The sequence below is a fragment of the Bufo gargarizans genome, chromosome 9 (genome assembly GCF_014858855.1).
Source record: "Bufo gargarizans isolate SCDJY-AF-19 chromosome 9, ASM1485885v1, whole genome shotgun sequence".
Classification (NCBI taxonomy): domain Eukaryota; kingdom Metazoa; phylum Chordata; class Amphibia; order Anura; family Bufonidae; genus Bufo; species Bufo gargarizans.
This window is the reverse complement of record NC_058088.1, coordinates 182,699,379-182,711,852: the sequence shown is the minus strand read 5'-3', so window position 1 is coordinate 182,711,852 and position 12,474 is coordinate 182,699,379. Positions and strand designations below refer to the sequence as shown.

The 12,474-nt window shown below is 44.8% G+C and overlaps 1 protein-coding gene across 3 annotated transcripts in view; it reads left to right on the top strand.

Moving 5' to 3' along the window:
• Positions 1–12,474, top strand: part of KCNT1 (potassium sodium-activated channel subfamily T member 1) — a 192,007-nt gene that overhangs the window by 143,799 nt on the left and 35,734 nt on the right. For all 3 annotated transcript variants that reach the window (XM_044268511.1, XM_044268510.1, XM_044268509.1), the window contains exons 13-17: positions 1,262–1,325; positions 1,706–1,814; positions 3,586–3,694; positions 4,913–5,062; positions 5,385–5,614. In XM_044268511.1, coding sequence (XP_044124446.1) covers positions 1,262–1,325; positions 1,706–1,814; positions 3,586–3,694; positions 4,913–5,062; positions 5,385–5,614 — 662 coding nt within the window. The remainder of the gene's footprint in view (positions 1–1,261; positions 1,326–1,705; positions 1,815–3,585; positions 3,695–4,912; positions 5,063–5,384; positions 5,615–12,474) is intronic.

Genomic DNA, 12,474 nt, shown 5'->3' with positions numbered 1-12,474 from the left:
ATGAGATGGGATGAGCAGAGTATGGGATGGGCTGGTTTCTCAACAATCCAGTGGGGTTTCTTCTCTGAAAAATATAAAAAGCATTTGCAATTGTAAATTAAAAAACAAATTCAAGGGGAAAAATAATTTCCATCATTGAAAATATTTGCTCCATCCAGGGTTGTCTTCTTCTGGACCTTTGGGATCCACTATTGTGTCACAGCCTAGGCTCACCAGGGGATCCTCTAGTAATCTAGTGGGACAGTCTGACCTTGACCATAAGTAAATTCCCCTTTACGATTCCATGAAGACATTAGCTTAAAGGCTATGGACACCTTTGGGGGGAAAGGTTAGTTTTTATTTATGCATTTTACTTATTTGGGGCTAAAAATATTTTTTTCAATTGACCTTTTATTAAGAAATTTCAGCCACTTCCCCAGTATAATGGTGTAATCTGTATATTTGCAGAGCAGCAAGGTTCTGTGGTTATATTGAATCCTGTCATCTGACTGCTCATGTGAATCCCTTATCTGTGATCTCTTATTATCAGTGTGAAGAATTAAGCTGTAATGACTATTTTTGAGCTGTCAAGAGGGCTACAGACTGAGCAGGCAGCTCTGCTGGATGAGGGGACTCAACTCTGTAGATACACTTTCAATTAACCCCTGTAGTACAAGTACCGCTGTAAATTTTTTATGAAGACCAACAAAAAAAAAATTTTTTGTCTAAAATGAGTAAAATGCAATAATAAAAAAAAAAAATGCCCTCAAAAGGTGTCCAGAGCCTTCAAGGAATTAAGTGGGAGAGTTCCCTCCATTGCTGTCCTTGTATCCTCTGTATTTGTGTCATTACATCGAGGTGTTCGGGGACTTATCTCACGTTACACAGACAATTACTGGGCTCCGTTCTGGGTCCTTAGTGAAGTGAGACTTCTCACTGGCCTCCGTATTATCCTGAAGATACTGACACGTGGTCCTCTCTCCATCTCAATTGTTATTTCAAGAAGCGGTAGATCTTGTCCTAACCTTTCTGTCTCCTGGACGTTTCATTGACTGTACATGTAAGGTCCCCTAGTTCTTGCAGCCGGTAGGGCTCAAGTCATGAACCCTGGAGAGGGATCATGTCAGAGGACGTACATGTGAACCTTCACTTTACAATATGAGGAGGGGGGCATAGGCAGGAGAGACCTGTTTCTCCATTTTGGTAGTACAAAAGAAGTATTTACAAGTAGGTGTCCATGTACATTAGAGATTCATTGTCTCCTTTTTGCCCCCTCTTACAGGATGGACGACGCCGAGGCTTGTTTTATCCTCAGTAGCCGGAACGAGGTGGACCGCACTGCCGCAGTAAGAGCTAACTTCACATTGTTCATAGTCTCAACCACCTCCATTTACCCCCTCCTTCTACCCAATCCCAGCTGGACCATATGTCCTGGTAGCCAGTGGGCAGGTTGGCTTGAGAAGGGGTTGTCCACTTGAGACAATCTATTAGGCCAGATTGGCCTCCACTGCAAACAACAAACGTCTATAATCCACTATTGGATTTCACCCCTTCTATGATGGGAACGATTTTTTTGTGCTCATGTAGTTTCCAAAAATCCAATAAAAAATTTAGCAAAACTTCCTTTACTGATTGATGGAACATAAGGTTATCTTTTCAGCTCTTCATACAGTACATGAACCCTCATCCCTACGCTGCATGAAGCCATTTGCTCTTATGTCTTTAGGACCATCAAACCATCCTGAGAGCCTGGGCTGTGAAAGATTTTGCCCCTAACTGTCCTCTATATGTCCAGATTTTGAAGCCTGAAAATAAGTTCCATGTCAAATTTGCCGGTAAGTGGCCCTTCGACTTTACTCCTACATCCAGGGGTACACCACCAATGAGGCCAGGTGAGGCGATCGGCTCAGGCAGCACCAGGTAGGGGCAAGAGGAGGGCAGCGGAAGGGCCATGGGCAATGAGCGCTTTCATTGTGGCAAAGAGGTTAGATTAAGAAATTGGCATGGGGGGGGCTGTATCAGTTTTTTCCTCAGGCAGCAGAAAGGCTCGTTATAGTTCATATTTTACGTGGATTTGGAGGACCCACATCTTTTAGCCAGAGTGGTTTCTAAAAACTTCTCTCTGTCTCTGGTGGACCCAGCACCTCCATACTTTACATCAGGGGTGGGGAACCTTTTTGCTGCCGAGGGCCATTTGGATATTTGTAAAATCATTCGGGGGCCATACAAAATTCTCATCTTAAAAATTTGATGGCTATATTAGGTCAAACATATAATTGATTTAGGGGTAAGTTACAGAATTTGCGCTTCAATAAAAAAAAAAAAGTCTAGAGCGCTGTATTTTTGGAGCACATATAACAGTCTAATTTTTAAGTTGAGAATGTTATGTATTTAGTTCTCTATTTGGCATTAATGGCAGCCAAGCTCATCCCAGGGAGGTCCAAAGAGGGGTTCATCCAGCTTTCACTCTCCCTGCCACTGTCCCTGCCTCTTTCTTCGCAAACTGTCCCTGCCTTTGTCCCTTTCTCAGCCTCAGATCTGCCCCCTCCCCCCCCCCCCTACATCTATCATCCTCCTATCAGACCTCCCAGCCGACATCAGACTCAGATCAGACACCATTTATCAGACACCTCCTATCCTCAGATCAGACCCTATCAGACCCCCCCATCACACCCTCCCCATCCTTAGATCAGAACCCCAGCCTCAGATCAGATCCCCCCACCCTCCGTTAGCCTCAGATCAGATCCTCCCCACCCTCCATTAGCCTCAGATCAGATCCTCCCCAGGCATAGATCAGACCCCCCAGCCTCAGATCAGATCCCCCCTCCATTAGCCTCAGATCAGATCCTCCCCACCCTCCATTAGCCTCAGATCAGATCCTCCCCACCCTCCATTAGCCTCAGATCAGATCCTCCCCATCCTCCATTAGCCTCAGATCAACCCCTATCAGACCCCCCAGTATCCAATCAGACCTCAGATCAGACGTTTAAAATAAATAATTAAACATACCTCTCCAGCTCTGGATGGCGCTGCCACTCTGCAGATTCACTCGCCCTCCCTGGTCGTCTTCTTGCCGCGCTGTACTGTGACATGACAGCGCACAGCGTCAGATCATGGTGCACACAGTGGGGCCGGAAGAATACCAGGGAAGGTGAGTACAGCCAGTGCAGTGCTGTTCTCACCTTCCCGTGCCTCCCACATATTAATAACCACTTCCATAATGGAAGCAGTCATTAGCATTTGCACTATGTGCTGGGGCAGGGGGCCACATAAAATGATCCCGGGGGCCATATGTCCCCCCCCCCCGCTTTACATGAACAGATCAGTGATTTCAATGGCCACTGTGTAATGTCTCATTTCTCCTGTGGTGGCGCTGCAGAGGAATTTAACACTTTCCAAATGGTGGGCAGCCCATGGTGGTGGGAGTTTATGGACTGGTTGGGGGGGGTAATTTTGGAAAATAGGGTAGGAGGAGTAAATGAGGAGAAGACCACCATTGACAGAATATATTTTTATGTAAGAATATTTCTGGCAGCCTGGTTTAGATTCTGGTTTAGATGTTTCATCTTTTAAAAAAAAATAATATATATATTTTTTTTATTTCAGATCACGTGGTTTGTGAAGAAGAATTCAAGTATGCAATGCTGGCACTTAACTGTGTGTGCCCTGCCACCTCCACCCTCATCACACTTCTCGTTCATACCTCAAGGGGGCAGTAAGTTTCTAATAAAAGCTGTTGTAAAACTACAACTCCCAGCATGCGTACTTACTCTGCTCTTGCCCGAGCTCCCATAGAAATAGAGTATGCTGGGAATTGTAGTTTCACAGCAGCCAGAATGCCAAAGGTCACTGATCCCTGTCCTGCATAATATGACTTAGAACTGAGATAGATGTCTGCAGGGGTGCCACCTATAGGCCAGGTGCTGGTAGTGCGCAGGCAGGGAGGGGATCTTTTTCATACGTAAAAATAGTGCATAGGACTGACGTCTTAAAGTGACGACCCCTAAAAGCCAGGCCCGTGTGTCAGCAGATGTGCAGTCTGATAGCAGACACTGAGTTGCCGCTGTCAGTTTGTATGTGATTTGCTAATGATATTTTTTGCGCTGTAATGATATAATTTTACAATGTCTTCATCCTAGTCTGACCTTGAGCTTAAAGCAAATATTAATATTACATTCCCTGGTTTAAATATTACATATACAGAAATGTGCCCCTTGTAGAGCCCACTGCAGCTGACCTAGAAAGTGAGTCTGCGGATAAAATTGCGGAATATATCAAATCACGACTCCCATAAATCTTTCATCATGCTATGCCCTCTGTAGGAGATGGGAGTATAAGGAAGGTCAGAGCGCTCCCGCTCATTTCTTGGACGGTTTGAGACTGTAGTTAGAAGAATTCTCCGCTAACTGCATAAACCTCCCCAAAGTCAGGACTCTGCCTCTTTCCTAGTGACCGTGGGGGGTCCCAGTAAAATACCCATCTATCCATATGTCCTGCAGCTGATTCACAAAGTAGGACAAAAAAGTTTTAGTCCTTCTGAGCTGGCAAGGACTAATCAGGAGTTGGGACCCTTTAATTATTTTCAGGGAGGTCCACTTTCTCTGTACACAGCTGTGTCTAATATGCTAGTGGAGTACCTACCATAGGGTGACTGTTATGGGACCCAGCTGCTTCCCCTGCTTGACGTGACACTGCCATTGCAGCCGCCATCATCTCCCTTTCAGTTCCAGCTGTAGAAATCCATATGCAGTGAGCTCCCTCTAGTGGTGGCTGCTGCAGCCAGGATTATATCACTTACATATACAGTATTTGTCAGTGCTCTCGGTGAGGAGTGGGGCCTAGCCTGTCCTATGATTTCTTGGTACGATCTGTATCTAGAAAATACCGACTAACCTTGTTTGAAGTTATTAATTTCTGGTATTTTCATATTTAGGGAAGGCCAGCAGTCCCCGGAGCAGTGGCAGAGAATGTATGGCCGATGCTCCGGCAATGAAGTCTATCATATCCGTATGGGAGACAGCAAATTCTTCATGGAGTATGCAGGGAAGAGTTTCACATACGCGGCTTTCCATGCCCACAAGAAGTAAGGATTTTATTTTTCAGAAAAATGAGATTTTCACACCCTCGTCCATGTTACAGCAGAGATCAACATAATCGGGTTCTTCAGAAACGGCGCCAGTGCACAGGCCGTGTGTGGTATTGCAGCTCGTTCACTTGCACGCCCATGCAGCCTCTTTTTCTAATCCCATACAACCCCCTCTAAGGCTCTGGCCTCTAATTAAAGGTTCACTCTACCTATAACATGAGGCTGGAGTGTGCCTTTAAGGCCAGTAAGCAGCACAGTAGTTTTATATCTCTCTGTCTTGCGCAGAGTCTTATCATGATCTCCTCTCTTCATGTACTAGGTATGGGGTGTGCCTGATAGGAGTCAGGAGAGAGGACAACAAAAGTATATCACTGAACCCCGGACCCAGGCACATTATGGCCAAATCTGACACGTGTTTCTACATCAATATCACCAAGGAGGAAAACTCTGCATTTATCTTCAAACAAGAAGAGAAGCAGAAACGGAAAGGGCGAGGGATATGCGGAGAACCATCCAGGCTTCCAGTGCACAGCATCATCGCCAGCATGGGTACGTGTCGGGGAACGTAGGCACTGCCAAGTCACATACAGAAATAATCTACTTAAAATGTTGTGTACATGCGTTACATTACTTATCCTGTACTGATCCTGAGTTACATCCTGTATTATACTCCAGAGCTGCACTCACTATTCTGCTGGTGGAGTCACTGTGTACATACATTACTTATCCTGTACTGATCCTGAGTTACATCCTGTATTATACTCCAGAGCTGCACTCACTATTCTGCTGGTGGAGTCACTGTGTACATACATTACTTATCCTGTACTGATCCTGAGTTACATCCTGTATTATACTCCAGAGCTGCACTCACTATTCTGCTGGTGCAGTTACTGTGTACATACATTACTTATCCTGTACTGATCCTGAGTTACATCCTGTATTATACTCCAGAGCTGCACTCACTATTCTGCTGGTGCAGTCACTGTGTACATACATTACTTATCCTGTACTGATCCTGAGTTACATCCTGTATTATACTCCAGAGCTGCACTCACTATTCTGCTGGTGGAGTCACTGTGTACATACATTACATTACTTATCCTCAGTTACATCCTGTATTCTACTCCAGAGCTGCACTCACTATTCTGCAGGTGGAGTCACTGTGTACATATCATATTACTTATTTTATCTTCTAGTGATCATTAGTTACAGTGTCTGTTATTAACAGCTGCATTCACAATTACGTAGGCCTCAGAGCTATAAATCTTCCAGCTTAATGTCTACACAAAGCTTCCTGCAGAATCATTATTGAAGCCCTGGCAATTTTCAGAATCATGAATGCAGCTCTGGAGTATAATACGTTCCTAAATTAGATGGGAGTTATAGTTTCGGTACAGCTGGAGAGCTGCAGGTTAGAGGCCACAGGTCACTGTTAATCCATCATGCCTGGTTGGATATAATTGGCTTCAACCATTTAACTGCCGGAAGTTCTTAAATTCCCATCTTCTTGTGTTAAATCTTCTGTCTACGTGAAGTCTGTTCCTGAATCGTGTGCCTTCCCCCTCACTGAATTGAGTTCCCTATAGAAACAGAAGATGAGGTGTGAAGAGGTCTGACAATGGAGGATGCACAGTAATTACTCTGAATAGAATGCGAGTGGAAATCCCTGCTCTGCTCCCGGGTCTACGTGGGCAGAGAACGCACATTACATTGTGCTACAAGAACGGATCCTGCAGAATAAAAATAGAGCATCGGGGGCACTGGGAAGGAGAAGTGGGCAGAGTCCTGGTGCTCTTCTTTAGTGTAAAATTGGCAGTGGGCATCATATTTTATAAACCTCCAATTTAATGGGACACGTGCTCCGTGGCGGCTGTGGAGCCTTTGAAAAGACAGACGTGGCCCTGGTTTGTCCCTTCTCCTTAGCTTACTAGATGATGCTTAGGCGGGGTGCTGGTTCCCATTAAAGAGACCATCTGTGTATGGAGAGGCATCTCCCAGGGAAAGAGAACCGTAGGGAGCCAGTTCCAGAAGGTGGCGCTAGCAAGATGGTTCTCTATCCCTGGGAGATGATACATTTCTAATGAGTCTCCATATACAGCTGGTTTCTTTAAGGAGAGCCATCACCCTCAGCCAGCCAGAATCCCACTCTGTAGGGATGAGGGGCAAGCACCCCAAAACAGCTGTCTACAGATGGATATTTGGCTTGGCTATATTTCCTTGTTTTATTCCAAGGCTTATTAAAAAGTCAGCCTTTGACTCATAGGGAGCCACTTCCAGATAATGGCACTTCTCTGGGCATATACTTTTACAACATTTAAATTGCAAATTATTGTAAGTCCCACCCCCGAGGAACACAAAGAATCTCACTGACATACCGTTTAATACACATTAGCAGAAATCTTTTTTTTTTTTTTTGGTCTAATTTATGATATTCCTACTCCTCCAGAGATAATAGGACTGGTGGAATGTGTGTTTAGGGAATGGGCAGATGGCTCAAGGAATGGATGTAGAGGGGAAAGACTACAGACCCTTACGGCAAAACCCAGCACTATAGTAGTGGTCTTCTTTTGATTTGTACTATGAGGCTACTGTCGGGGATATAAAGCATATGCTTTATATAAAAGAAAGGATCAAAGGAAATTTTTTAAAGGGAATTGATGCTAGAGGTGGACATAGAAAAAAAGCCTCAAAAATAGATCATTGTTAATTTAATTATGTTGTGCAAATAGTAAAATAAGGTACAAGCGTCTATGCAAAAATATTAATGATTTATTATACAATAACTTAAGATACAATCAAAACTTAATGAATATAAAAGTCAATAATATGCAATAACACAAAGTGATATGCAGTACCCAAAATTAGCCACTAGATGGCTCTAACACGACTACCAGCTAGGGTTGCCACCCGTCCGGGATTGACCCGGACAGTCCGGGTTTGTAATCCTGTGCCCGGGTACAAGCCTTTTTCAGACCCGGGCACAGGATTATTCAGTCACTCACTGCGGCGGCCGGGTGATCAGCTGAGCGCAGCGCTCCCGAGCCTCCCCCTCCCTCCTCTCTCCTCTAGTCTACACTACTGTGATGCCAGGCAGCGCAGCGGCTCACTAACTGTTCAGTCTCCGGTCTCCTCCCTCCTCCTCGCTCCTCCTCTGCCTCCCAGTCCCTCCTCCCTCCTCCAGTCTACACTACAGTGATGCCAGGCAGCGCTGTGTTCACTCACCGTTCAGCAGCTTCAGTCTCCCTCGCTCCTCCTCTGCCTCCCAGTCCCTCCCTCCTTCTCTCTGATAAGGAAGTCAGGTCCACAGGAAGTGACATCAGAGAGAGAGAGGCAGGGAGGGAGAATTGAAATCATTCTTCTTCTCCAGACTCCAGTCCAGCTCCAGCAGCCTGCCCAAGTAGTGCCCAGCCCAGTGCCCACTGTGCCCTGCCTGCAGTGACCAAGACAGTCCTGACACCTGTCCTAGATAGACACTTCTAAAAAGGTATATAAAACATTTGAAGTGTGTAAATGTAACAGCTATTAAAGGGCTTCTACCACCAGAAATACTGTTATGTAGCTGACTGACTACATAACAGTATGTTTCTAACATTAGTCCCTGCAGCCGTTTTTGCTAAAAATGCACTTTTATTATATGCTAATGAGCCTCTAGGTGCTATGTGGGCGTAAAATCAGCACCTAGAGGCTCCGCCACTCACCCATTATCCCGCCCAGGTCCCCTGTTCTGCCCGCCCAGATCCTCTTGATTGATGTGACGGTTCGCAGCAGCGTTGACAAAATCCTGCTCCTGTGCCGTTCACTATGTCTTCAGCGCAGGCGCAGTGAGTGAGGGCCGCTCTCCTGGTGCCGACTTCCTCACTGTGACATAGTCGGCGCAAGCGCAGTGAGGAATCCGACACCAGGATCACATCATTCACTCACTGCGCCTGCGCCGAAGACAGAAGTGAACGGCGCAGGCGCGGGATTTTGCCATCGATGCAGGGAACAGTGGCATCAATCAAGAGGAGCTGGGCGGGCAGAACACTGGACCTAGGCGGGATAATGGGTGAGTGGACGGAGCCTCTAGGTGCTGATTTTACACCCACATAGCACCTAGAGGCTCATTAGCATATAATAAAAGTGCTTTTTTAGCAAAAACAGCTGCAGGGACTAATGTTAGAAACATACTGTTATGTAGTGCTGACATGGGGGCATCGCTATATCAGACAGCTACATAACGGTATTTCTGGTGGTAGAAGCCCTTTAAACAGGTTTCTGAATCTGTCAATCATCAGAAAATACGTTATGTTATGTAGCTGACTGACATTAGTGATGGGCTGATGTCAGCAGTACATAACAGTATGTTTTATAACTCCCTGCCGGCCGCTGCCGCCGTTCTCTTAAAATAAAGACTTATAATATGCTAATGAGCCTCTTCAGGGGCGTAACGATCGCGGTGTGACAGCGACCATAGGTGGAGGCGGGACATGGGTGTGGATGGAGGCGGGCATGGGCGTGGCTGGAGGCGGGCATGGGCGGGGCCTGGAAGGGGGCCCTCCCTCCCTTCTGTTCGGGTTTGGCTTGAAGAAAAGGTGGCAACCCTACTACCAGCGTTCCATATCACTTCTCGAACATAAAAATGTAATACAAGCGTCTCGACGACAATTATGAGATATACACAATAATAAGGACGGATACGAACCCTTGCTCGGCTCAAACTATGACCAATCTCTAATATCTGGTAGTATTGCTACATAAATTATACATTAGCAAGCCTGATATGACTATGGAATGGAATATTCCAATCAGAGATTCTCTTGATATCAATATTAGATCTTTTATTCAGTAATATGCATCTTTACTGAATAGTGATAATATTGATGTAGTACATCTAACATTACACATTCGCAATAAAGCAGGGATTTTCCTAAATATCAAGCTAATTCAATCAATACTACATATAATAAAATTATACGTTACCCGAGAGTGCAAATGATATGCAGAGTCTAAGGGAAGTCAGCTCTAAAGTCTCATCACTGGGATTTTCTCCTGGGGTGTGCGTCCTTTCTTTGTTTCTATGTGGTTCTGTGTCTTCCTTTGCTCCCTCTTCTCCCTCATGTGTGTATGTAGTTTATGATCACAAACTTATCAGTTAGACACACCTTCCTAACTTGGAGTTTTCCAATCATTTTCAGATAGGCGTGTACATATGATAATGACTGTGATGTCACTGCATCACCCAGAATGCATTTCAGCTGTTGGTGCAATGTTACCTATTCATACCTAGGTGGCACTATTGCATAAGCTACTTGCATCATCACTATTAAGGGTTAACTGTCTAGGTCTGATTTCTCTTACATTCTATACACATAATATATGGAATCCTAAATCAGAGATAACAAATTATTTTTGACACATAAACCCATTAAAACACAGATGTTTGGTTACCATTTGAGGCGTTTCTCAAGCTACTAAATTTACGGTATCGATAAGAGTATAATGGACTTTGTACTCTCACAGACATTTGTCTCCTCTGTTACTCCAACGGTTGATTGATTGTTAGTTAAAATAACACGATCTTACTTACAAAGTTTACACTTAAAATTTTTCTCACCATGCTTTAGGAGTGTATGCATTCCTAGTGAGAAATATATAAGATAATAAAAGCATTGACGTCCTTCAGAATATTCAATAATATAATACAATACATATGAAATACAATACATATGTCCTATTGATTATCTTATACTAAAAACTAATGTTCATTATATGTACACATACATCACTGATTTTCTACTTCATCAACCGTAGGGTAATTAGCACCAGAGAGTCTAGAGCAGGGATACCCAACCTGCGGCCCTCCAGCTGTTAAAAAACTACAACTCTCAGCATTCCCTGATAGCTGAAGGATGTCCAGGCATGATGGAAGTTGTAGTTTTGCAACAGCTGGAAGGCCGCAGGTTGGGCATCCCTGGTCTAGAGAATATCCTTATCTCAGTAATAAATCTGTAAGGAGACAAGATGGACTCTTCTCAGACTGGTACATTTACAGAAATAATTATATGAACGGAGTCCTTTCCATGAACCTCTTTGGCCTACTTTAAAATACATATGAAATGGTGAATAGAACACACTATGGCCTATTATATATCAAATCCACTATAATTAGGATATTTTTATATGAATGCTATACACCTATGAAAAGGCACAACACTACTAATGGCTCATAGATATTGTCTGTCTCCTAATATCTGCCATCCCAGCGGATAAAACTCCAAGGATAAGCAGCGGCCTGCAGCTACTTATCCCCTCAGTGAAATTACATGTAGGGCTCATCAATGAGATGATTAGTAGCTCCTTCTATGAAGCCAGAAGCTGGCTCTTTAAACAGTACTACTCACCTATCATTGTCTCCAGAAGTCATCGGGGAGATGTATTTATTTAGTGTTCATTTTTCGTTCTGGTCACACATGGGAAAATGTGTCCTTCACAGATCTTCCCTGAAAGTCACGTCCTAGGGCGGCAGCCACCATGCGGTACCAGTCGTTGCGCTGGTTTGGGGCCGCTGCCAGCCACTTGGAGCTCATTTGGGACTTCTAGCAGGTGTCCTGTTTCCATCTCGCCTCTCTGTGACTGCAGTATTCACTGCTGACTGCGCAAAAAGGGAATGCAGCGCAAGAGTCAGGTCACCCGAGCCCGGAGACACCATGGAAGGAATGCTAGAGGGGGCTCCAGTGGTTTGGGGACCCTTTATTGATGGTTACCCCCTTTGCATCAGTTTTATTCTATTCCGCATTGCATGCTGGGTGTGGTATTTCTGTTTCATGGTCCACCATGTACAGTACATTGTGTTGTCTTGTTAGTAGTCATCATCCGCAGCGTGCAGACAATGTGACAGCTCTGAGCTCAGCTCTTTGTGGATGATTCAGACGCAGTTCTTCATGCATTCTCCTGCCGAGCGCCCCCCGCCGAGCCCAGCGTTAATGATTACTGGCCGTGCTGTGCTCCCCGGGGGGACACCATGAAGATTAGGCGCCAAAACTGGAGCCTGACAACTAGAAAGATCAGAGCCTGTCCAGTTATAACGCTGACTGTGTGATTTAGTCTCACTTCTAGCCTGTTATGGCGGTGTCATCCCAGACATACTTGTCACATAACCAGATAATGAGCATTTCCCCATACAGTGCCCATCTTCTTCATTAAAGGGGGATTACGGTCAGAAGCATTTTACCCATATCTGCTTGTTGGGTGATCAATGCTATATTTGTACATATACAGGGCAAGCAACAGTGTTCCGATAACAATGACCACCATGATGCCCCCGTATACAGTGCCAGAAACAGTGTTCCCATAACAATGACAGCCATGGTGCCCCTATATACAGTGCCAGCCACAGTGTTCCCATAACAGTGACAGGCATAATGCCCCCA